Source organism: Cebus imitator, unplaced genomic scaffold (assembly GCF_001604975.1).
Source record: "Cebus imitator isolate Cc_AM_T3 unplaced genomic scaffold, Cebus_imitator-1.0 Scaffold9, whole genome shotgun sequence".
NCBI classification, from domain to species: domain Eukaryota; kingdom Metazoa; phylum Chordata; class Mammalia; order Primates; family Cebidae; genus Cebus; species Cebus imitator.
Window position 1 is genome coordinate 5,231,636 of NW_016107324.1, and position 27,791 is coordinate 5,259,426.

Sequence of the window (27,791 nt, forward strand, 5' to 3'; positions counted from 1 at the left end):
TTTTTTTTTTAAAGACAATGTCTCGCTGTCCCTCCCAGGCTGGAGTGCAGTGGTACAGCCATAGCTCATTGCAGCCTCAGCCTCCCAGGCTCAAGCTATCTTTCCATCTCAGTCTGTCTCCTGAGTAGGTGGGACCACAGCCAAACGGCACCATGCCTGGCTATTTTATTTTTTATTTTATGTAAGGACAGGTCTTGCTTTGTTGCCCCGGCTGGTCTTGAACTCCTGGTCTCAAGCAGTCTTCTCACTTCAGCCTCCCAAAGTGCAAGGATTACACATATAAGCCACCATGCTTGGCCCATTTTTTTCACTTTTAGCCACTATAGAATGCCCTTTCCCAATTAAACAAATAAAGAAAATCAGATTTTCATAGCACAAGAGTTCCAGATTTTGTGACATAATAGAGAATAAAGCCAGTGCGCTGGATGTGCAATCTGACATCTGGAAGGTAGTATTTGGTTCTTGAGGAAGAGAGGCTTATTTCTCTGAAGAGCAATGTATGAAGCTGGGGGTGGGGGGAAGGTCCTTTGTACCCCGACCTCACATACATCCTATCACGATACCCATTCACTTGATTCTCTAAATTTATTTTGTCTTTGTATTCTACTAGGCTGCAAGCTCTTTCAGGACATGAAGTGTTTCTCATCCATCTTAATTCCCCAATGCCAAGAGCAATTCTGGACACATCTTTTAGACAGAGATTGCTAAAGGGGAAGATGCAAAATGCATTGGAGCCAAGCGTGTCCAAGAAACATCCCTCTCCAGAGCTGGCTTTACCTATCTCAGAATTATTAAACTCTGATACTCTACTTTCTAGCTTTCTGATTTCCTAAATTATTAGATTCACTCTTCCAGGAGTGTGACTATGGCTGATTGCTCCTTTTTGAATTCCAGAACAACCGTCTCCTGTCCATGGCTCACTAGATTCTGTAGCCTCCTCTGCTTTCTCTTCAGTGCTGGCATTCCCTGGAGGTGTCCTGACCTTCTCTCAGTCTCTCTTACCCATTCATCATGGCAGCAGAACTGATTTCTGTGTCTTCACCTACGCCCTAAATATCGATGACTCATAGGACTATAGCGCCACCTATTCTTTTCTCCTTGGCTTTTGACCAGTATATTTCACCATCCACAATGTGCTCTCCAGGGATGACCACTGATGCTCATCTCACTACTACCAAGCTGAGCTCCCATCTCCTCCCCGTGAGTGTGCTTCCCCTCTGTACCCACTGTCTCAGAGGAAAGAACCATCAGCACCTCATTATCCAAGCCAAAGTTTTGGTAGTCATCCTAGAATCTTCCTTTTCTATAAACTCCTTCATCCAATGAGTGTCCAAAGAGTATCAATTCTGTCTTCTAAATATCTCTCTAATCCATCCTCTCTTCTTGGTCCTCAACATTACCATAATCTTTTTAAGCTTCTGCTTCAGTCTTAGCTGTCCTCAAATGGGCCCTCCTGAAGTTGCCAGAGATGAATTCCAAAATTCAAGTCTTCCAGATAGGGATTGCTTATGGATGCCTCCCTGCTGTCTTCAAGTTCAAATCAAAACTCTTCTGTACTTCTGCAAGTCTCTTCTGATCTGGCCCCTACATCTCCAGCCTCACTTCACATGGCACTTGAATCACATTCGACCACCAGTCATTGAGGTCTAAGTGTAGTTCTCAGAATGTTGTCTTCTCTGGTCCTTAGTGCTCTTGCATCCCCTGCATGGGACATGCATTACAATACGGACTGGCCCAGGAATATTCTGTGACCTCTTCTCTCTGTCCTTAGGCTACACCATATTCCTTCTCCATGCTCTCATGGCAGTCTGTGCCTATTTCCATCTTACTTTTTATCACACACCGTGGACTATTTTTATTCTGTTCCATTGTTGCTCGGCTACAGTTCAACAACTGGCAGAGGACATTATGTCTTCAGTCCTCTAGCACTTAACAAGGGGCCTGGCACCTACAGACACATAGCAGACATTCAACATATGTACTCTGAGTAAACTTTTTAAAAGTCAAGTGTATAGTGAGAGGAAAACTCTGACAGGGATGGGTTGAGGATTTGAACCAAATACTATCTCAGGCAGAGAGAGAAAACTTCAGTTCCAAGAATGTTTCCAGAAACATTATCCCAGTTTTGCCCATGGATGGCCTTGCCTTGAATGCCAAATGTATTCTTCAACTCAGTATCTTTGGGTCGGACTCCAGGTCCTCAGCTGGAAGAGATTCCAGCCCCTCTGTGCTCCTTGGCATTCTCTGCACCCACCACAGGGTGATTCTTGCATTCTACCTTTCCTTGTAATTATGCCTTCTTCACCTCATCTTTTTAACGAAAAGCTTCATGAGGGCCAGGGCTACTTGTAAATCAGGTTTATACTCTCCTTGGGGCATAGCAGAGTGTTTTGCATCTCTTAGGTCCTCAATAAATATTTGCAGAATGAAAGAAAGAATAAATAAAATACATTTTAAAAATGACTCTTATCTCTCAGGCCTATTACTCCCTGGTAGATAATGTCAACTTCATGGCTGGCTCATTTTATTGAGTTTCATTTCAAGTGTTTCAAACATAACCCAATTTTTTAAAAAAAGCAAGTTCACTGGATTCTTTTCTTGTGTTCAGCTTGCATATTGGTTTACTGATCAGGGCGTGGTGCTGAAGTCGGATACCACCCACTCTGCCACTGTTTATTAGTTTTCCAGGTCTAGCTAAGAAGACCTTGCTGAACCATGATTTTGTTTTCTTGTTGGAATTTTAACACTTCACTGGGTCTATTATCCAAATTTACCATGCCTCCCAATGTGCTAGATGGAGAATACATATGTAAAAATAATCCTGTAGCAATATAAAGTCTTAGATTCTAACCTAATCCACTGTGAAAGGCAACATTAACAAAACTTGTGGATTAAATAGAGTTAGGAGTCAGCACTAAAAATAAATGCAATTAGAACATGAGTGCTCCATCCATTTTCAGGGGGAAAATATGTTTTCCCTGTGAAAGCACTTTCACTACCCACATGATTTTTCAGAATGAAATGTAACTTCATAAATGCTGCAGCCATCATTCTCACTCTGGTAACTGCTCTGTAAACGGAAATAGTGTTTTGTCTGTGGCTATGTTTGGAGGAGCCCACTTTTGGTTAAAACACCAATGTATAAAAGCAATCAAATGTAAAAGAAATTATTTAGCTTTTCCCCACTTCAAGATAGCTGGTTGCCTACCCTCATTACCAGGGAAGTAAAAACCATAACATTTCTCTGGTGGTTATTAATTATGTTCATTTGTTTTAAAGATCAATGGGAGTCCTTTCTTATGATGCTGTATGGACTGTAAATATTTGAGATAACAAAAATCTCATTCATTCATTTCTTCATTCAGACATTCTTGAAATCTGTTCAGATATATGATGAGTAATAAATAAAATCCAAAAAAAAATCTGTCTCCAGAGAACTCATGTTTAGGTTGGGCAAAGAAAATGTGACAATACACTGCAACTACATATGATAAAGGTTATCATAGGTCAATACCACGAGATGCTAAGGGAGTACAAGAGGAAGGAAACTCAAGCAAGACTCCAAGGAGAAAATGATATTTATGCTAGGTTCTTCAGTGAAATAGGAGTTTTCCATACAAACATATATGGGAAAGGCAATCATGTTAGAAGGAACAGCATGTGCAGTCACAGAAGTATAAATGAAAATAGCATTTTGGTTGTTTGGCAAAGCTAGATTACAAATTTTAGTAGAGCCTGTGTGAGCTTTTCCTTTTGAATTCATGATAGAACTTGTAAAATAGAATAATAGCCATTTATTTCTGAGAGCATTTATGTGTTATCACAGTTAGCTACTGGGTATTTTAAGGGCACTCTTTGTAATTACAATCAGTACAACGCTGGGTACATCCTAGATCTGTTGCATTAGCGGAGGAATGCTGCCTAGAAAATGCTGGCAAATCTTTTGGTCAAGGGCAGAGCAGGGGATGCATTTACCTTGGTGCAGACTGTGGGGTCCGGTCTCTAACTCCCAAATTCTTCGCTGTATTCTGAACTCTTGCTCCCTGAAAGTCAGGAAAATCACTTTTATCCCTACAGTGTATTAGTAATAATTTAACATACTGTTAACATTTGTGTGTAGGATACTTATTCCAACAATGTCTTTAACATCAAGAGAGATTAAGAGGAAGATAGATATTGCCATCTGAGCATTTTCAAAATCAATGCTTTTAAGAATAAAAATGTGCTGTTATGTTGCTTTGTTTTTATTTGTAGAAGTAATCAATATTTCAGATATTGAAAACAGGACAGACACAGTGCCTCATGCCTGTAATTCCAGCACTTTGAGGGCCGAGGCGGAAAGATTACTAAAGCCTGGGAGTTCAAGATCAGCCTTGGAAACAGAGTGAGACTCTGTCTCTACAAAAAATACAAAAATTAGTCAGGCATGGTGGCACACAATTGTGGTCCCAGCTACCGGAAAAGCTAAAGTGGGAGGATTGCTTGAGCCCAGGATGTCAAGGCTACAGTAAGCCATGTTTGCACCACTGCATTCCAGCCTGGGAGACAGAGTGAGACCCTGTCTCCAATAAAAAAAAAAGGAAAAGAAAAACAGATAAAAAATTTAAAAAGATGTTAAAAATAGTAAATGAGCATACTATAAACACCTGTTTTGTGTTACCACATTTCCGGAGCAGAAATCACAGTTGAATCACACTTGTGCACCTGTTTTCTTCTTACCTATCATTAACTATTTTAAGTTTACTAGTATTTAGCAAAAACATATTTTCTTAACTACTTCTAAAGCAATTTCTGGACAAGCCATGCCTATGCAGATCTATGAAATCTAATAATTCTGCCTCAGAGTTTACGATACAATCTACTTTGGCAATGAAAATGTCTTCACAGTCTGTCAAATTCATGAATGAAGTTATAATCACTTCATTTCCTCATGAAAATTACTTACTACATAGGAGTGAACACCAGAGTTTGGGGTTTGGAATAGGTTAAGCAGAGTTGTTCAAAACCTCTGAAACTCTCTCTCCAGCTACTGAATTCTGAACTAAGAAAAGAAACAGGATATAAAGAAGGGGGAAAAAAAAGAACACATTCTCTTAAAAAGGTCCTAAAATAGAAAAGCAAAAGGGAAGTGGGTGTGGCATCAAAAAGAAAGGTGGGAAGAAATTTAGGAATTGCAGTTAAGGAGTTAAGAAAAACTATTTTGCCTGATCCAAAAACAGTTATCTCAACTGACTGTTCACAGGCAGTTACAGATAATTAAACTCATTGTTCTGTTCTTTCCCCTACTTCTCACCACTGCACTTGACCAATCTTAAACAAAAACAAAACAAACAAGGAGAGCTTCTTATTTTGAAGTAGTTTTAGACTTAGAGAAAAATATAAACAGAACCCAGACTTTATATATTCCACGTGGCTTTCCCTAATGTTAACTCTTCCCTTAACCACAAAACCAAGAATTAACGTTGGCACAGTACTATCAACTAACCTGCACATCTTATGGAAACTTCTCCATTTTGTCCCACCAAGGCCTATTTTCTGTTTCAAGATCCAACCTAAGATCCCGTATTGCCTTTTGCTTACATCGCCTTCATCCCTTCCAATCTGTGACAGCTCCTTAGCTGCTTCCTGCCTTTCATGACCTTAACACTCTTGATAAGTATTGGTCATTACTTTGCAGAATGTCTCAGCTTGGGTTGATTTGATGTTTGCTCATGACTAGAAGCAGGAAATGCACTTGGGCAAGAAAATCATAGAAGTGATGTCATGCCCTTATTAATGCATCCTATCAGGGCCTACAAGATGCCAGCATATCTTATCACTGCTCACATTAACTTTTCATCACTTTGATGTCTGCCAGATTTGGCCACTGCAAAGTTACTCATTTCTTTTCCTTTTTCTTTTTTTGTAGTTAATAAATATGTTTGGGGATATACTAGGAGACTGTGCAATATCTTGTTTCTCTTCAAACTTTCACTCACTGATTTCAGGCTCTGTTGGTGTATCTTGTCTACAACAATAATATTGTCATATTTATGAACTGGAATCCTATTAGAAAGAGTAATCTCTTCTCCCCAAATTATTTATTTATTCAAGTATATATTTAAATCAGTATGGTCTCATAATTATTTTATTCCATGAGATGTAATCCAATACTTTTATTAATTTTGTTTTTTGCTAAAATTGTTTCAGTTTTGGCCACTGGGAGCTCTTTCTGGTTGTTTCTTGTGCCTTTTTGATATGCTGCCATCACTGTTTAGTGCTCCTTTATTTTATGGCACCTCAAGATGTTCCAGGCTCATCTTCTTTGTCTCATCTGGTAATTTACCATTTCTCCAAGGGGTCCTGGCTCTTTTTATTGGAGAATAGTATTTAGAAGCCAAGATTTGGACATTCAGTGTGCTCATTACTACTGGCAGAATAACTGCAACTAGGGCTTTCCAGTTGGCAAAGCTAATTTACAAATACTAACATACTCATATATCTATATTCATTTCTCCATCTATCCATATTTGCATGTGTCTGTGTGTGTATTTATCAGTTCATACTGATACATGTGATTTCAATCCAGTAACATAGGGTTCATTCCAGATTGCAGCCTTCTTCCTTTCCTTATCTGTAAACTTTTTCTCAGTGAGAGAAATCAGTTTCTTGTTATTTACAATATCTTATTTGTTTATTCTTAGTAACACATAAATTAGTTTTAGAATTCCTAAATCATAGCCTGTGAAAAACAGATTTATTGACTAGTGTGAAGTAGTTGTGTACAATGCTTGTTGTCTATAATTTTATATAATATTTTCGTTAAGTAATTCCATTAAGAAAAACGTTTGCTTTCTAAAAGATTTCAAATAAAGCTGATGCTTGTCATGGTGAAGACATCAATTGGCATGTTTCACTTTGAATTAATCTATATTGTTCATAGACTCAACATGCCAGCTACTTGTGTTTTTATACTCTTGCTGATATTTCTCCCTCTACTTAAACACTCTTCCTGACCCCTTCCCTTCCTGTATGCATCATATTTATCCTCCAAGTTCCAAACCAAATATCATCTTCGTTAATAATTGATTGGTCATTCACTATATCAGGTACTGTTTTAAGTGCATTAAGTATGTCTATTTATTTAATCCTCACAACAACACTATGAAACAAGTACTATTATTGTTCTTGTTTTAATATTGAGGAAACTAAGTACCAAAGAGGCGAAGAATCTTCCCCTGAATCATCCAGACAGTAAACACTGGAGCTGGAATTGAAATAGTGGCTGCTTGACTCAAGAGTCTGTTCTTTTTTATTCACAATAGCAAAGTCACAGAATCAACCTATGTGCCCATCAACAGTGGGCTGGATAAGAAAACATGTGGCACATATACACCATGGAGTACTATATGCCATAAAAAGGACAAAATCATGTTCTTTGCAGCAGCATGACTGCTGTTGGAGGCCATTATCCTAAGTGAATTAACACTTAAATAGAAAATCAAATACTGCATGTTCTCACTTTTAAGTGGGGAACTCAACAATAAGTACACATGCACATAAAGATGGAAACGACAGACACTGTGGACTCCAAGAGGGGAGAGGAAGGAAGTGGGACAAGGATTTAAAAAATCATCTATTGCATATTATGTTTACTATTTGGGTGATGGGTTCGACCAAAGCCCAAACCCCAGCATTATGTAACATATCCATGTAACAAGCCTGCACACATTCTCTTTGAATCTAAAACAAAAGAGAAACATACTCTGTGCTCTTAGCCACTATCATAAACTCACCTGCATTGAGCCCTTCTCCAACCATCCTAGTTAGAATGAAATCATTGAACAAATGTCCTTTGGCATTTACTTTGTACTAGGTACTATTTTGAGAAACTGTGATTCCAAAATCAGTAAGACTCATCCCAGCCAGGGAGGGGCTCAGGGTCTACTCACTTACTCCCTGTTCTGAGTCTTGATAACACTGATGTCGGATACCCGGTAGAGACTTGCTTGCTTGTGCCCATGGCATGGTGATTTTCCTATGCATGTGTCCATCATGAGATTAGGCAAGGACAACATCAACCTCATGTCTTTGTTCTTAGTGCTTAGTGTGATGCTTTGATACCGTAGATAAGGAGTCAAGATACTTTGGAATCCCAGTTTTTATTAAAAAGGTTAAGAGGACATTTTTTATAGGCTGCCATCAAAGAACACTATGAATATATAACTTACAGCATAGAAAACTAAATTTATAATGTAAATGACAGTTTCTATTGTAAGCCTTTTATTACTCAAATCAGCTGGTTACATAAAGTGCTGCCTAAGGTTGTTATAATCATTACCAAAATATCGTGAAAGCCATAGTACCCTTCTCTTCTGTCTTTCATCTTTCCTTCAAACTCAAGCAGTGAGTTAAAATAACAACTCTATGAAAAGTATATACACAAAATCTATAGAGAAAAACAATACTGCAATTAAAATAAGAACAATAAATCATGACAAAAAGCTTCTTGTTCTCAAAAAAACCTAAAAATCTTAGTTTTATCATTATATTATTCATTCATATATTATAAAACATTAATAGATAATATTCTTTAATATATCATAATTTAAATTTGATAATGCAATAATACAAATACTTCAACATATACTGAAGATGACAAATATCTAACCACTTGGTCTCTAAAAAGCTGAATCTAAATTGTTAAGTAATTGTCCCTGAAGTTGAAAGGTAAAAAGGAGAGAAAAATCCAAGCTAGACCTTTGATTCAGACTTGCATTCTAACTTCTCAAATCATTAGTAGGTAAGAGTTGGCTTGTGGATTGGACCTCACCCACAAATCTCACTGTCTGCTACTGCTGAATACTGGAAGGAGAATCGGCAACAGGGGAACTGTTGAAGAAATCTCTGGGACCACCAGTCTGTCTAGTTTCCCTAAAAGAGGGTCCCAGGATCTTTCACAAAGAAGTTATAATGGCTTCGTTCTTTGCCTCTCATAGCCATTGGGATGTCACAACTTGGGGCAGAGGAACAAATAATAAAAGGAAGCAAGCTATCTATTCCAAATGTATTCACTTAAAAAAAAATTAGGGGGAAGAATAAGTTATATATACTGAAAAAAATAGTGTGGTTTATATGTCAACGGGAATTTTATAAGGAACCCCATGACTTTTGAGTCTTCTAAAATTATACTACACAGCAATATAACAATACTATATAAATATAACTTACATTTTATTTTAAAGAGCTTTATATCAGTTAAGTGAGTCATTAGGGCATACATAATATCAATATTACTTTAATCTCTATTTTCTCTATTTCCATTTTCCATTTTAAGAAGTTAAAATATTTGATATAATTATTACTATTCAAATCTGTACAGTAGAAATGGATATGTCACCAACTCATAACTACCTCCTTTGTGGAATATTCTATAAGAAGGTAAATTCCAGTCTCTTTTGCTTGCCATAAACTATAATTTTTACATGGTACTTCCTAAGTCTTCCTACAAACCTACTCTAATATATAACACGATCAAACAGAAAGGTGATTAATTTCTTTCTGTATTTCTTGGCAACCTAAATCTCAACTCTGATATGGTTAATCATAAGTATACTTGGATCTACTTTTTAAAACAGAATTTGTATATATATCCAAAAGTCCTTCCTAAACCTGCTGGCAAATCACATCTGTGTTTACCCTTCCCAGCTGGCCTATGGCACATCACATGCTTCGTAGCTCTAACCTTTACTTAGCAAATCTCTCTTGGACCTTCAAAGATCTTGGTTTTTAATCTTCAGCTCCTGAGTCCTAACCAGAAGTACCAATGTATATGCTCTCCCTGTTCCTGATCTCTGCATTGCAGATACCAGTTTGATGTTGGCCTCTTCAGCTGATTTTTTGATGGGCTTTGTGGGCATTCTGCAGTGCAGTCTTGGGAGCAAGCCCAGGGGGATTTATATGTTTGCCTTAGAATTAGACACTAAGCTTCCAATAAACAAAGTAGTCATAATTACAAAGCATATCTTAAAAATTAAATAACTCACTGTCACTGGGCAACTCAAACCAAGTCAGCAAGTAGAGAAATTTGTTAAATCATTTTTCTGTGGTAGCCCAAAGAAAAGGTGGTAGAATAAAATAGAAAATTTAGGTCTTTTGATTTCTTTTGTCTTTCTGTAGGTTAAGTATGTTTTCTGCTAGGTTGAGCACATTTTCTTAATTAGTAAATTGGAGCTTAGGGGATTTTTGTTTTTGTCTTTTTTTTTTTAAAAGAAGTTTAAGGGTTAAAAACTAAACACCACACTTAGAATACCATTGGGTCACTGTATAAAGCTCATTCTATTTACAAGAGAGTATATTCTCACCTATGAGTACTCCAGTGACCCAGAGATGGTCCAAAGACTGCTATTTATTCCCTAAATGAAAATTCAAGGTGGGTTCTTTATCCTCAGAATAATGTACACACTGAGTATGGCATGAAAGTCCCTTGGTGGTTGCCAGAAGCCACCAGGGCCCTAAATTATTTTGTCTTCTTCCTTGCCCCTGTCCCTCTCCACCCCCAGCTTTACCATCAACAATTACCAGAAAATGCCATATGTCCTTTCACTTGTTCCTTATATAAGCACCAAATTCACTGCTGCCCCATTCCACTTGGTCAAATCCCTTTCTGCCTGCAGATTACCACCTAGATATCCCTTTTTTCCAGAGTTGTCTAAGATTCTTGCAGAACCTTAGACTGGTGCCTGCAGCATCTTCTCCCTGGCAGCGTTTCTCATTCATGAGTTACCTCTGAGCCTAGCGAACTGCCCATCACATCCAGGCACCTGTCAGACACCTGGTAAATGAACAAAGGAATCTTAGTCCATGGCCTGCAAAACAACTCTCCTCAAGTCTGCATGAGACCTACCTGCTTCCGCATCACATCTGTAGCCTGCATGATATAGCGAGGTGGCAGTCCGTGGCTTCTGGCCAGAATGATCGCTTGCTCCAGCGTCACGCTCAGGGTGCACCTGGGGGCCAAGGTAAGGGCAAGTCAGACCCCACAGTTCCTGATACACCCTTTGAGACTATGTGGATTACCAATCACAAAATCAGAAAGCACCAGCCAAAATCAAACCAACTAGACAATGAACCGCTGGTTTTTCTACATAGAACACCAGTTTAAAAATAGATTATAAAGACACAGTACTGGGGTCAGAAATTAAGTATTTAAATTTAAAACAAATCCATGATGAACTATGTTTATAAGAGCACTTATCTACAGAAAATTAACCAGAATTAGAACAAGTTTTATTACTAAATATTATTCTTTGATATTTCATATAATTTAGAAAAATGACTAAAGAATATTTACTATTAATGTCTACATATTGATAGTTAATAGATTTATACTGATTTATGCACAAATATTGTAGAAAAATAAACAATGAAATTACTATTTCTTGAGGTCAGAATTGGTTTTTTTAAATGTGTTTATTGGACCCAACTAAAAGAGTGTTTGTAAAAGTTCCCCCCAAAAAACATATAACTAGTTTTACAGAAATGTGATACCAACAGTAGCCCTGAGAAAAGTGTTCTAACCAGAATTTAGTGATGGGTGAGCCTGTGTTCTTTTCCTTCTCTGTAAGGCATTCTTTTCTGTTCTTCCACATTGATTTCTATAGCAGCCCTTAAAGCTTATGTTCATTTATTAACATTTTAAAGTGCTGGTCTCTAAGTGGTTCTTTTAAGGGTAGCTTTTGCATACATTTCATAAAAATTGTCATTAATTTTAGATACTTCTAAAATTTGTATTAATGAATTTTGTTTTACTTTTTTTTTTTCTTATTGCATTTCAGGTTTTGGGGTACATGTGAAAAACATGCAAGATTGTTGCATAGGTACACACATGGCAGTGTGATTTGCTGCCTTCCTCCCCTTCACCTATATCTGGCATTTCTCCCCATGCTATCTCTCCCCAACTCCCCACCCCCCCGTCCCTCCCCCATTTCCCCCCAACAGACCCCAGTATGTAGTGCTCCCCTCCCTGTGTCCATGTGTTCTCATTGTTCAACACCCGCCTATGAGTGAGAACATGCTGTGTTTGATTTTCTGCTCTTGTGTCAGTTTGCTGAGAATGATGGTTTTCAGGTTCATCCATGTCCCTACAAAGGACACGAACTCATTATTTTTGATGGCTGCATAATATTCCATGGTGTATCTGTACCACATTTTCCCTGCCCAGTCTATCACCGATGGGCATTTGGGTTGGTTCCAGGTCTTTGCTATTGTAAACAGTGCTGCAATGAAAATTCGTGTGCATGTGTCCTTATAGTTACTTGTTTTATTTTTTAACAGATTCCTATTTTAATTAGCCTTTTCTCCATTTTTGCATTTACCTACCTATAGTTTGGTGTTTTATTTGTGTATTAGCTCTGTCTAGTGTTTTTTTACCTTCAAATAACAGTAAGTTCTACAATGCAATTGTTTCTATGGGAGAAATATCTAACTCATTGTTTATGAGGTTCTAACACAGAAGTTCTTGGTTATGAGGTTCTTGGTTATGAGGCTCTAACACAGAAGTCCAATGAATTTGGTAGGTTTTGATACTGACAATTAAGATAAAAAGAGAGCGGGATTTAAAATATTTCTGTTGGAATATTAGAAAGAACCTGACAAATACAACAGTGTGGTTACACATAATTGCATTCTAAGGAGAAACATGTAAGTTCTATTGGCTGTTAAATGACTTGAAAGGCAGCTTTCTCATTACCATTACAGGGAATTCATTATTATGAATTCATTATTATGAACACATGTTCAGGTGGGCTCACGCTTCATCATTAAGTTCTAGTTGCACATGATGCTCACAAACTTTTCGTGTGTGAGTCTGGTAATGATGCATATTGTTTTACATGTACATGTGAGCTGCAGAACAGTCTATGCTGATGAAGGCCAAGCAGTATAACTAACAGTTCATGTTTAAAAAATCAATTTTCTACAAAGCATTTAATCGCCAGCTTACTCAACAGATCATAACCTTTTTCTCCTCCTTAAGGTCTCCTCCACTCCAATTTTAAATCTTTATTGATCCTAACATTTTAATCAATAATGCTCATTACACCAGCTGAATGAAGCCAAGGGGAGAAAAAAAAAATCTTTATCTTTTTCTAATCATGCTGAAATATGTCTGTGCTTTCCTGATAAAGCACAACTTGCTTTATCTCTCTTGTACTCACTTATAAACAAGACTTACATGCTGTGAAGGGCTTTAAACAGGCAGCCTACAATTATTATTTATTTTCTTAACCTTTTTAAACTGATTTCTTTTTTAAATTTTATTATTATTATACTTTAAGTTCTGAGATACATGGGCAGAATGTGCAGATTTGTTAAATCGGTATACATGTGCCATGGTAGTTTGCTGCGCCCATCAACCCCTCATCTACATTAGGTATTTCTCCTAATGCTGTCTCTCCCCTAGTCCCCCACCCACCCCTGACAGGTCCCGGTAAGTGATGTTCCCCTTCCTGTGTCCATGTGTTCTCATTGTTCAACTCCCACATATGAGTGAGAACATGCGGTGTTTGGTTTTCTGTTCTTGTGTCGGTTTGCTGAGAATGATGGCTTCCAGCTTCATCCATATCCCTACAAAGAACATGAACCCATCCTTTTTTATGGCTGCATAGTATTCCACGGCGTATGTGTGCCACATTTTCTTTATCCAGACTATCATTGATGGGAATAATAATAATAATAAACATAAGCATGTGTCTTTATAGTAGAATGATTTATAATCCTTTGGGTATATATCCAGTAATAGGATTGCTGGGTCGATGGTATGTCTGGTTCTAGATACTCGAGGAATTGCCACACTGTCTTCCACAAGGGTTGACCTAATTTCTTTCTCTCTACCTCAAGCCGTAGTAAGCAGAAAATTACCTGGCAGAGATTATAAAAGATTTTTCTGCAATCAGGAAGCGAATGTGCACAGGAGCACGCTCTCTGAAAGGACACCTCAAAGTGTGATTTGCAACCAATCACACATCACCTAACAGAAAAATCTACCTTCAAATGGATATGTATATTTTCTTTCCCCAGCATATCAAAAAAAAAAAAAAAGATGGGTGCACCTATATTTGCCTTTTCATGCTGACCATTATATATCTTTCAATTAGATCCCAAAATTAATTTGAAATTTTAAAAAAGTAAAAAGTGTTAAAAACAGACAATCACATAAAGGTGGGAAATATTGCCTGTAATGTGATTCTTGATTGATGGGTACAACCAAGGCCTTGTATTTCCATTAGCAGCATCACAGAATTCCATTTTCCTGAATTAAGCATGTGAAGGAAAGCCTCGCAGAAACGCTGCCACTCTTCTGTCAGTATACCATTATTTGCCCTGTAGCTTTCATCTTCTCCCAACTATCTCAACTTGAATGTCAAGTGGAAAATATCAGCATTTGCAAGAAGCATTCTGATGCTGGCATTCTCTGATGGACTCCAGGTCCAGAAAGTGGCACATGGTTTTTCAGTAGCACATAAATATATACTCAGAGTCAGATTTACAAGGGCTCATTTGATTTTATAGGCACTTTCTGATGACCAGAGAGACTGATATGCTAGCCCTGAGCAAGAGAATGAAAGGAGCTTATTAAAAGCCAGGAACCCTCATTCAATAGGAGGTTTCTCTTTTTTTGGAGATAGGGTCTCACTCTATTGCCCAGGCTAAAAAGCAGTAGTGCTATCTCAGCTCACTGCAGCTTTAACTTCCTGGGCTCAGGTGATCCTCCGACCTCAGCCTTCTGAGTAGCTGGGACTACAAGAATACACCACCACATCCAGCCAATTTTTGTATTTTTTGTGGAGATGGGTTTTCATCATTTTGCCCAGGCTGGTTTTGAACTCCTGGTCTCAAACGATTCACCTGCTTCAGCCTCCCAAAGTACCGGAATTACAGGCATGAACCACCATGCCCAGCCCAATGCAGGGTTTCTTACCTGATGCCCCAGTCTTCCTCCTAGCATGAACTCTGTTTTACAGTTAAATTAAAATTTGAATAAATCTATATTTTTGCCCCATCTGGAAAATATAGGCCTTCAATTGTTCAGCTCCTTCTACTACAATGTCACTTAAAAAATACTCACACAACTCTTCCCCTAGAAGCCACAAAATAAATGTCACAGAGTAGTATTTGACCTTCATAAAAAGGCAAATGTAACATATGCACTGAAGAAAGTTTTTCCATCATTTTAGTAATAAGACATTCCAAGTAATGGCTCTGCTTAGAGTATACACATGAGAAAGCACACTTGATAGGGTAGCAAAGTTATACAGACATTTTAAATTTCCCCATAGTAAGAAAAAGGAAAAGGTCAATATATCTGTGCTTATAATTAATAAATCCCCTTGACATATTTTGTACTGAGAATAGGTCCCAAATCACTCAGATATTTAGCGTAGTTTTAATATGATAAATGTAACTTATAGCTAATGGGTCCCATTTAATTTGAAGGACAGTTTGATTTAGCAATGCTAAGAAAGATGAATTAAAATGAACTTTATTGCTTGATTCTTTCTTTCACTTATTCATTTGCCAAACATTTTTTGACTGTCTACTTTGTACCTACAAGTACCATAAAGTGCTGGCAGGAGTGGATTTACTTTGAAGCTATAAAAGCTAGAGTTTCAAGGCCCCTTACTTGTACAAATACCTTTCCAGGTTCTGGGAGGGGCCTTAGCACTGTGTTCACATAGTCACATGCATTTACAAATGTGCAAAAACAAAATGTTTTAACTGCAAAAGGTATGGCTGCTGTCTTCTTTACATCCCACCTTCCTTCTGTCATGTTGGGTAGTGTTCAATTGGCTGTGGTTATTTTTGAAACTGAGCTAAAGAAAGTTTAGTTGGGATGCGTTCAGGCTATGTTTGCTGGGACCTATTTATAGGACAATAATTACTTCCATTTATGACTGGGTTATTGTAGTATCCTGTGTAGAAGGGGCTTCCAGAGTAGTCCTACTGCCCATTGCACAGAGTCATCCAATGTTGGAAAAGAGGTGCAGGGCTGGCGGTCATGATGTAATACATCCGTATCCTGAGGCCCCTAGGTTGGGAAATGTGTATGTTTTGGAGGACAAAAAGGCTGGAAATGTATACAGCCAGAAACTACTCTGTGGCTTATTCTACCAAACTTATGGTTCATATGCTAAAGAAACTTAGAGAAATTTTTTTTGCATTTGGCAATAATTTTAAAATGCATAAGACATTAGTAATAAGACATTTTGAGGTTGAAAACCTTTTTAAAACGTTTCTTTCTTTTTTAAAAAATTATACTTTAAGTTCTGGGGCACATGTGCAGATTGTGCAGGACTGTTACACAGGTATACACACGTCATGGTGGTTTGCTGCATCCATCCCCCTATCATCTGCATTAGGTATTTCTCCTATTGTTATCCCTCCCCAAAATCCCAACCCCTGCTATGACTCCCCTAGTTCTCCCACCCCTCAACAGGGCCCAGTGAGTGAAGTTCCCCTCCCTGTCTCAGGATACAAAATCAATGTGCAAAAATCACAAGCATTCCTTTACACCAAAAACAGACAGAGAGACAAATCATAAGCAAACTCCCATTCATAAGTGCTACAAAGAGAATAAAATACCTAGGAATACAACTAACAAATCAGGAGCTCTTCAAGGAGAACTAAAACTCTTAATAATTTAAATTTCATCATCCATGTTAGAGAAAAGACAAAATAATTCTTCTATTCTCTCTATAAAAAATTATATTGAAAAGTTGTTATAATTTGAAAAGGCAAAGAGTATGTTAACAAAAACTGTAGAGAAAAAATATACAGAAATGGGTCAATCCATAAAGTAACAAAAATTATTTTTTAGATTTTATAATGCCTGTGTTATCATATTTTTAAACATTGCAATTTATTTATTTCTTATATTCTGAATAAATTTTAACTTTCATTCTTATATTGTTTCATAATTTTCCAAATTCTTTCTGACTTTATTTTACTTAACTTCACATCCCAAAATCTCCATTACTCCAGTGTGTAGGAGATGCAGCAGTGAGCAAAACCAAGTCCTATCTCTTTTGATGATCAAATCTTAGTAAGAAGACAAAGAAAATGAAGAAACAAATGTATAATATCGGGTAGGAATGAGTTATCGAGAAAAATAAATTTTGTGGTGGATTGGAAAGTGGGATGGTACTTGCAGAGGGTACAATGGCAGAGGGAGGTGCTGTTTTGGGGAAGACTATTTCAGGGAAAGTGGGTGCAAAGGCCCTGAGGTTAATGCTTGTTCAGTCTGCTCATGAACAAATGTGGAGCTCAACATGCTGGTGCACATAGAGAGAAGGAGATGAGGTTGGGGAAATATCCTGGGCTCAAACATGCAGAGCCTTGGGCATCAGAGTGTAGGAGTTGGTGGGTTTAGTTAATCCTTTGGTTGACATAAAAATTTTTCTGTATTTACCTTACATGATATCAAATAACACTTTGTTAAGTAAATTATCAAAGTAATTTACTAAGTACTCAACCATAACAACTTATAAACACTGTATTCAAAGCATCTTCAGTTTCTTCCCAGTGGTAACATTTGCAAAAGCAAACTCTTTGTCTTCCCCCACTTCTACCTCATGGTCCCAACACCTACTTACTCCCCATCACCCACAACTTCTTTCTGCTTTCAGTCAGCATCTTAGTACCATTGTACAAACCTCTCCCCCAATCCTGTGTCCATTTTTTCTCTGTCTTTCACTACTTTTGAAATACCTTGGAATCTCTTTCTGAATGCAAAATGGCAGCTGACAACAGAAAGGTTTAAAGACAGTCTTATGGGGCGGTACCCAGGTTACTTCTGCTCTCAGCCTGCACGTCCTCTGTAAATTGAGGAAAGCAGGCATACTGACCTCATAAAGTGCAGCAAGAATGACCTGAAGCGGTGAGTGTGATCCCTGCCCACGGTAAGTCTGTGTAGAGGAGGCTCCTCTTTATGGGCAGTACATTATTTGGAAAAAAAGGAACACAAGCCTTTGTAAATCCCAGTTTCTCAAATCTCATCATATTTCAACTATTTATACTCCTTTTTATTTAAAAGAGGTGCTCATTAAAGTAACACTGGAATAAATTATGATGCTATAAGATTACCATAATTACATGAAGCTAAGGACAACTATATGCTGATATCTCTTTTATAAACTGAGTTCGGTTAGAGTCCACCTGACTACAATTTGGGTATTTGCTGAAAAAATTCTTTGTGATTTTTATTTCAGGTGTTTGTCCCAATAGATCTCAGATATCAGATCTTGAATGTATTTTATACAGCAAACTGCAGAGCTAAAGTAAGGTCAGGAAAAGCATGTGAACTGATCTCCTCTTTCCCAACCCTATTTCTAGATGCCAGAGGTGCGTCTCCCATCCCCTCCACAGCTAAGTCTCACTGGAGAGACAAAGCTTGGTTTCCTAAATTCGTTTACATGAAAAATATTGTATTTCAATCATTTCTAACTTAGATTCATTATACTATATTTAGTTCAATTTTTAAGATACCAGTTCTTACCTAAAGTGGATATTGTTTACATGTTAACCCTCCCCTTTAAGATGACTCATAACATTTCTATAATAAATTAGATAAAAGAGTCTCTTGAAACCTAAGGGCCTTCTACATTGGTCATTTACCATGATTACAGACAAAAATATCTGTTTTATTCTAAAATCAGTTTTATATTTCAAAACCTCCAGAAGCCTACTGACTCATTTAATATTGATTCAAACTGTACTGAGCAAGGAAGCCAATCTCTCAAGGGCTGAAATGCATTTTATTGAACACTTTGGGAGCTGTAACACCCCTTTTAGGCTATAAGGGTGATTCAGTAACTCACAATGAAATGACATGGGAAACCAGAACAATGTGAGGTTTACAGTTCTGAGCTCTGTTTTCCTACTGTGGATTTATTTGCTAACTCTCAGCATGCTCACTCTCAAGAATGCCCATATTTTGCTTGGTAGCTAATCATTATATTGCTATTTCTTGAGGGCAAACCCAAATGTTCTTATTACTAGTGGAGGAGTGTTACTTAGACCCTAATACATTAAATAAAACATATGAAAATCTAGGGTGATGATCTCTGAATTTGTAGTCACAACAATTTGCCATAAATTGACATTACATAGATATTGCAGTAAGACAATTTTTTAAGTAATTAAAAATAGGAAATGTAAACTTTAGGAAGGGATACTTTTTATTTTCACACATTTTTAAAACTTAATGAGGGACTAAGCATTAATTTGAAAACTTCCGTAGTTGTTGATAATGTTACCTACGAAGTTACCACTAAACACTATCCCTGAAAAAAAAAAAAACAAAACACACACACTGAGATCACTGAATTTAGGGATACATGTTTAGACTTTGAAAGTTACTTGAGTGGCAAATTTTAAATATTTTGTACAGTAATAATATAACTGAATCACATAGATAAATATCATCTTTTTTGTGTTAGTAAAGTTTTATAACTAGCAGAATAATTTCCTGTTAGTAAACTATGATATTTGGCAAACACACTACAGGCCTGTGTCACAGTTTTCTGAGTTGAAGGAATCATGGTTCAAACAATAGCTTGACCAACTGTAGAAATCGTGCACTAGCCACGACCCCTTGACAATCTATATAAACTCACTCGTTACTGAAACTATGGAGGTTAATTTGATTTTGTACTAGATAAATATAAAGGGAAATCAATATTTATTAGCACATTTGAAATCAGTGAGTTTTGCCCCAACATAGAATTCTATGCAATGATGACAGTCTGGTTTTGTTTTTTGGCTTGGACTTCCACATACATTACCTCATTTTCACTGTTCTTTATAACTATGAGGCTGCTTTTAGTCATGGAAACAAGAGGGAGATGATTCCCCTGGGGAAAATGCATGCTTCAGAGTCTATGTATATAAGGACAGTCTGAGAAACCTACTAGTGTGGTAATAATCTTCACATGAATTATTTCTTTATATACTATATATTTATAATCTTAAAGATTTCATTCTTAGAACATAAAATCATTTCCCCCATTTTATGACAGTCCTCCTTTTTTCCTTCTTTAATTAAATCCTTTTTTCCTTCTTTAATTAAAAGACAGGTCATTATATTTGTCCAAATGACTATAGCAAACAAGTTATTAGGCATCTAATCAGCTGTGGTTGGTTCTCTGTGATACTTTAGTAAGCTGAAGTTACCTGGACAGCATTCAAATTTTGGAAAGGCGTAATGACTATCTATTTCAACACCAACAGAACTAAGTAAATGCAATAAGCTGGAACATAGCACAGCAGCTATTCCTGCTGTTTGCACACCACTCTTTTATAAGCAGAAACTTCTTTTTTTTTTTTTTTTTTTTTGAGTCCCGGTCTTGCTCTGTCACTAAGGCTGGAGTGCAGTGGCAGGATCATGGCTCACTGCAGCCTCAAATTCCTGGGCTCAAGTGATCCTCCTGCCTTAGCTTCCTGAATATCTGGGACTACAGGTGCCTGCCACTAATTTTTAAATTTTTTGTAGAGAAGGGATCTCGCTGTGTTGCCCAGGCTGATCTCAAACTCCTGGGCTCAAGTGATCCTCCTACCTTAGCCTCACAAAGTGCTAGGATTACAGGTGTGAGCCACTATGCCCAGCTCAGAAGCTTCTTTTGACAGATACAAGACACTGCTGATCATGTGATTTTATGCACTCCAAAGCAACATCTGAACACCCATCCTAGAAAGCCTAAGGCAGATTAGTTTCAGCAATCTTTGAACTAAAGATACATCTCTACCTGTTGGAAAAATATGTAAATAATTCTGCTCAGTTTCCACATGCTTTTTACCTCTTCTGCTTTTGGTCTTATTTATTCAGCTATTAAAAATAAGCATCTGCATGAAACAGATGTGCTGGAAATTCACTGACTCTAATAAGAGAGAAGTTAAAAGAAATGAGACATAGAAGTTATTTAATTTCTCACAAATTTCTGTATCATGATTTTTTTTCAGTGGCCTCAACCTTCCCCATTTTTTAAAACCTTGCCCTCATGGAGTATTATGCAGCCATCAAAAATGATGAGTTCATGTCCTTTGCAGGGACATGGATGAACCTGGAAAGCATCATTCTCAGCCAACTGACACAAGAACAGAAAATCAAACACCACATGTTCTCACTCATAGGTGGGTGTTGAACAATGAGAACACATGCACACAGGGAGGGAAGCATCACACACAGGTGTCTGTCAGGGGGAAAAAGGGGAGGGACAGCAGGGAGTGGGGAGTAGGGGAGAGATAGCATGGGGAGAAATGTCAGATACAGGTGATGGGGAGGAAGGCAGCAAATCACACTGCCATGTGTGTACCTATGCAACAATCTTGCATGTTTTTCACATGTACCCTAAAATGCAATTTTAAAAAAAAATGTTGCCAGAGTGGGTGTGGTCAGGATTAAAATTACTGCTTTCCAAAAATATTTGATTAGTGATTTATTATTTATTTCATGTCTAGAGTAAGAAATTTTATAAACCTTCAAGTTATCAAATTAAACCCATCAATTACAAGAGATTGACGCATGTGTGCAGTTCAGCGTATTAATGCATCCACTGCAGCATATTTTATGCCTATTAATTTCATATTTTCTTCTATCTCTTACATCTCTCCTCTTTAGCTGCACTAATATCTCCTGCCTAGACTGGTGCAACCTCACTCTAACCTTTCCTGTCTGGCCTCTTTCCACTGGCCTTTCTCCATAGTGAAGGTGACTTTTTAAAATGCAGATATAAATACAAACACAAGAATGGCTCCCCATTTCTTAACAGGAAACACAAGATCTTCACAATATAGTCCCTGGTTTTCCTCACTTCTACCCCATACTTTAACTATACTATTTATAGTTTTCTGCAATCATCAATTATGACAGTTCCCATGTTTGTATGATCTCATATGCCCTGGCTGAAGTCACACACAATATCTCTGACCCCACTGTCTCATACTCCTCTGGAAGGTCTAGGGATTAAGAACATGGGTAAGAGAAAATTTCCTGAATTGGAGCCTGGCTTTGCCAGGTAACTTTGTGATCTTGGGCAACTTACTTCAACTCCTTAAATGCTGTTTCCTCCTCTGTAAATTGAATTTAATGATCATATACAACACGGAGTGTTGTTTTCAGGACTATGTGAAATAATTCCTGCCTAATACTTAGTGTGGGATACAGCGTGTCATTTATTCTCAGCAAATGTTCAAAATTTTCATTAATATTACCACCACCACCACAAGGCTGGACTGGTATCTATATTGACTGTAGCTTTTCTAGACCCTAGCATACTTCCTAGGACTCAGTAAGCAGTCAGTGCATACTTATTTTTTGAATGACATGAATTCATCATGTGTGCCAATGATATTATATGCATGCCCCTAAAAGACTACATTTATTTCTTTATGCTCTGTATTTTCCATATATTTGCTTAAGAAGTGTTCACTTATTAAATATATTCTGGGAAGTGATAAGTGCATTATGGAGACAATAAATATTAGCAAAAAGAAATCGGAGATTCTTTTATGGCTTATAAATGGGATACGATTCTTCTTTCATAACCAGTACCTTGCGCTTCCCTTTCTCTGGATTTCATTATTGCTCCTATCACATCTGCTGGTTAACAACTCTGTTTGAATTATGGTAATACTTGAAATATATATATTATAGCATACTTATTAGTCTTATATTAATTATTAATTATTATATAATCAAAATTGTCCATTTATTTATCAATATTTTCCTGAGTCAGAAGAACACTTTTGAAACCCCAAGAGATTTGTCAGAATGACAAGTTATACATCCTTCCTCTCCATTGTAGTTTGAAAAATATGTATCCTCTCCTTTGAGTCACTTAAAACGCAGTCCTCGGATTATCTTTTCCTGTTTTCTTTATTAAAAAGAACTGATGCTACAAAGTACGGCTGCCTGGCTTCCCAATGTGGCTCCACTGTCAAGACATCAGACTGTAAGAGCAGTGAGGCCAGGCATCCTGGGTCTCCCAGGCTACCGTAGCAAAGTGCTTGGCACATAGCAGTGTTCCGTAGTTTTTCCTGCTCAACAAATAAATGAACAAATAGATGCATAAATGTCTAATTCTTTTAAAGTCCTAAGCATTTGTCTTTATTCTGCCATACACTCTTGGGTTTTGATACTAGGAAATAAAACTTCCTATCCTTGAATTCAAGGGTAGCTCTTCTTTTGTTTTTGAATGTCTTTTTCAAAGGCAGATTCTAAAAACAAGCTCTAATAGGACTCAGCATTTTGTGTATTTTATTTCTTACAGATCAGAAGAGGTAACTTTTGTATTTTTCATCCTCCTCCCTATCATCCTACAGTGACCCATTACTGTGATTTTTAATAGCTCTTACAGGGGTTATCCCAATCTACTCATTTAAAACAGATGTGTTTCACAACTTCTACCTCTGCAATGAGAAGACGGATTCACTATCAGAAACACTGATTTAGATGGAACAATCTGAGAAGTCAGGAATGCCTGATCCTGTACTAGATGTTTTCACATACACTGCTCTTTAATCCTCAAGTCATCTTTGTGAGAAAGAAATCATTATTCTCGTTTCACCAATAAGTCCCTGAGAGACCAGGTGATGTAATCACTTACTCCCTTGCACAGCGAGTAAACATTAGGATTCAAAACCCCTTTTTGGATTCAAAATCTAGGGCTCTTTCTACTGTACCAAATTCAAATCATGCAGATTAATATATTTAGAGAATTCCAGCTCCCAACATCCATAATTCAACAAACACAAGCTTGGTTTCAGCATTTATATTTTAAATGCATTGTTTTGGTAGAGATGAATTCAGGCAGTCCAAATTACTTCCCTGTGAATGTAGACTTCATTGTACTAAAATGAGTTCATGATTAAAAAGAAACTAGATTTGAAGCATGCTCCGTAAGTATATCGATTGTAAAGCGATCAAGTAGTAAAAATAAATTGAAGGGAGAATGTGTTCCTGCTTCACTAGAGATTTGCATTTTTCTCTATAAAATGCACTGTTCTATGTGAAGTGTGTTCATTCCTGTAATGACCACATTTTTTCTGGCTTCTAATTACTTTTACAGAGCACCACTGTGAAAAGTCTATTGACAACTGGAATGAAGCACCTGATTGAAGAAACTAATTCTCTAAGGTTGTGCAGTTATATTTTCCCTGCTCCCTTTCATTACCTTCCACGGAGGAAGAATTGTACACCTGAGGACTAGTGCAGTTTGTAAAATACTGATCAATCTCCACATGGCTGCTACGGTTCTACATAGGCAGAGTATCTGCAAAATAAATACGAAAAGGCCTGCAGTTGACCTATGGATCTTCCCACCTTATTCACCCTGAGCAAGGCTTTGGTGACAAGCAAAAGTCTTGAGAAAATTGCTACAAGTCAGTGGGAATGTGAAAAACCCAAACACTTAAGTTATTATTTTCCTGTAAGAGAGAAGCAACTTTAAAATGAAACACATAAATGCTTCGATGTGGAGGAAAAAAAGGACAAATAGACAATTTGTTTCAGAAACAAATTCTCCTATCCTACACGCACACACATACATACACACACACCACTCATATAGAGATATAATAAATTATTAAATACTGACACTCTCTTTTTAGGAAACTTTGAGTGACAAGGTAACAATAACTGCAATTCAAAAGCCAGTTGTCAGCTGGGTGTGGTGGCTCACAGCTGTAATCCCAGCACTTTGGGAGGCTGAGGCAGGCAGATCAAAAGGTCAGGAGATTGAGACCTTCCTGGCTAACACAGTGAAACTCCATCTCTACTAAAAATACAAAAATAATTAGCCAGGTATGGTGGCATGCACCAGTAGTCCCAGCCACTCGGGAGGCTGAGGCAGAATCTCGTGAACCCGGGAAGCGGAGGAGGTTGCAGTGAGCCGAGATAGCACCACTGCACTCCAGCCTGGGTGACAGAGCAAGACTGTGTAAAAAACAAAACAAAACAAAACAAAACAACAAAAAACTAAAAACTAAACATCCAACAACCATAGATCCAGTAATNAAAAAAAAAAAAAAAAAAGCCAGTAGTCACATAGGCAAGTTTTTAGTATAATTTGTAGAAATAACTTCCCAATACTTTCAATATTATTGATCATTTGACTTGTCAAAAGGAAAGTCCTGGCAAAATCTTCCTCTGACCATACTGGGTTTCTATGTTTCATAGCCCAGAGCTGGAAGACAAGGGTTTCTGAGTAACTGAAAAGACAGCAGGGGGAAAAGGCAGTCAGAAAGTGGAAAACAACTGAACAGAATGCAGCAGAGATGGGCAACAGCTGGGGTAAGTCGGATCCTGGCCGCAGAAGCAGAACTCCATTGAATACTCCACTCACTCCATCTATCTTAAGGCAAAAAAGCAATTGAGATGAAGGGGTGCATTTTCAGCACCGCACAGGGAATTCACCATGAAATTCTCATTAAAGACAACGGGAGTTTCTATTACCACTTTGAATACATTATCTGAAAGTTCTCAGTAGTTATCACTAAACTAAGCTTAAAAATCAACTGCCAAGCAAAAACATTCCACATCCCTCATTACTTTCTATTCAAGCCCATTAAGGTATGTTTTTCTTTGACATAGTTTCATTGTGGAGGTTAGCATAGAAGCGATCAGGGACCTTCTGGGGTTGGGTAATGAGCATTTAGGCACTCAGAGAAGTGTTTCCTATGCCAGGAATGTATATGAATATGAAACAGCAGTGTGTTAAGACCTTAAATACTTCAGTCACCAGCCTTAAATCTGCTTCTCCACATTTTAGATTCTTCAGCCTGGATTTACTCACCAATTTATTTCATTTCTATTTTGGTGGGTGGGGGGCATTTAACTGAATAGGTTGGGTATCTATCCCAGCTACCTGAACTTCCTCAACCCTCTCATTTGCTCTCTAGATCTCAAATTTGACTCTGTCCTTACTCCTCATAGGTTCTCTGGTGACATACTTACTTTAAAGAGGTGTCTAGTATGTGGTGTTCATCCATATCTTGAGTTCTTTGACACTGAACCATAATTGTTTTCTCTTTGGCCTGTTTATCTGAGACACTAAACAGAACTTTGTGGATTTGACACTTTTAAGTGGATCCTTCTGTTTTATCCTGAGGTATTTCCTCATCATGGTGCACCAAGGACAGGGATGTGGAGCACCTGGAAATATTAATAGTCTCTACGTGCTCCCTGGTGATTTTCTTCTTTTCTCAGAAACTTCCATAGTTGGCAGCTGATTATTCTTTTCTCACATTTCCATGCCTATTTCTAATACCCAAAGTGTGTTCCCTAAAAATTCTTAGTAATGTTTTAAACCGAGCTCAAATATATCTCTGTAAAGCCTTCTTGGCCATGAGCCCCCTTTCTCTCTCTGTACTAATCACCTGCATATTTGTTTTTCCATAGCTGCCTGATGGGTGTCCTTGTCAACTGTGAACCCATCAAAGGACATCTGAAATTCATTGTGGAACAGTGTAACAGATTAAGTCAACACACTCTCCACAGTCCCCTCAAAGAAAAATGCATATTTTTTCCCATGGCAGCCCCCCATCGTGACTTCTTTCTAAGCTGGTCAGTCAGAATCATTGATGCCCCTCTATTATGGTTGACTTGGGGTGTCAACTTGGCTGGATTAAGAGATACCCAGACAGCTGGTAAAGCACTAATTCTTTTCAACGCGTCAGGAGGCATGGAGCCCATTCTTCTGAGAGGGAAACCCAGATAGTGTGGCATTTGATTAAAATGATGGAGCGTCTCAGGGGTCTCTGTGAGGGTGTTTCTGAAGGAGACTGTCATATGGGTCCATGGACTGAGTGGGGAAGATTCACCCTCAATGTGAGTAGGCAGCATGCTATTGGATGGGGACCCAGATAGAACAAAAAAGTAGAGGAAGAGTGAATTTTATGCTTTCTCTCCCAGAGCAAGGATGCCCCTCTTCTGCCTTTAGACATCAGAACTCCTGGTTCTCCGGGACTTACACCAGTGGCCCCCTAGGAGTATGACTGGCAGTTGGACCAGGAGTTTCACAGTATTGGCCTCCTTGGTTCTCAGGCCTTCTGACTTGCTCTGAGCCACACTACTGGCTCCCTGGTTCTCCAGCTTGCAGACAGCCTACCTGGGACTTCTTAGCTTCCATAGTACAGTGAACCAAATCCCCTCATAAGTTCCTTCTCATCTCTCTCTGTCCTGTCAGTTCTGCCCCTTTGCAGAACTGTGACTGAACATTCTCCCTCTCCTTTATTCTCTATTTCTCACCAATCACTGAGTCCTGTTGACTGCCATTTAATACCTTTCACATCTAGCCTTTCCCTTCTAACCTCTGTGCCAATGCCTTAGTTCTAGGTCTCATGCTCTCTTGCTGTAATGCTGTAAAATCCTGCTGTCTCTCTGCCTCCATCCTTGTTCCATTACAGACCATGATGACAATTTTTTTTTGATATTTAAAAAAATATCTAATCATGTTATTCTTTCACTAAAAACTCTTCATTGGCTTCTTAAGGTCTCAAGGAAAGAGTCACAAATCCTTTGCCCAACAACCAGAGCCTTCCACTCTCCAATCCTGTCCAGTCACTACCCTCTCCTCTCACTTGATCATCCAGAAATAGCACAGGATTTCCTGTGACCTGCAGCCACATAGCTACTGCACATCTCTGCACTGTCTTTTCACATTATTCCTTCAGGCTGAAGGATGAAGAATCAATCCTTCTCTACTTCCATTGCCCGTGAGTGCTAGTCATGCTTTATAAATAAGCGTTATATTATTCTC

General features: G+C 37.9%; 1 protein-coding gene across 1 annotated transcript in view; it reads right to left on the minus strand.

The window, feature by feature from the left end:
• Nucleotides 1-27,791, minus strand: part of PREX2 (phosphatidylinositol-3,4,5-trisphosphate dependent Rac exchange factor 2) — a 293,374-nt gene that overhangs the window by 8,548 nt on the left and 257,035 nt on the right. The window contains exons 38-39 of the mRNA XM_017544858.2: nucleotides 10,886-10,988; nucleotides 3,976-4,043 (exon numbers count right to left, since the gene is read on the minus strand). Coding sequence (XP_017400347.1) covers nucleotides 3,976-4,043; nucleotides 10,886-10,988 — 171 coding nt within the window. The remainder of the gene's footprint in view (nucleotides 1-3,975; nucleotides 4,044-10,885; nucleotides 10,989-27,791) is intronic.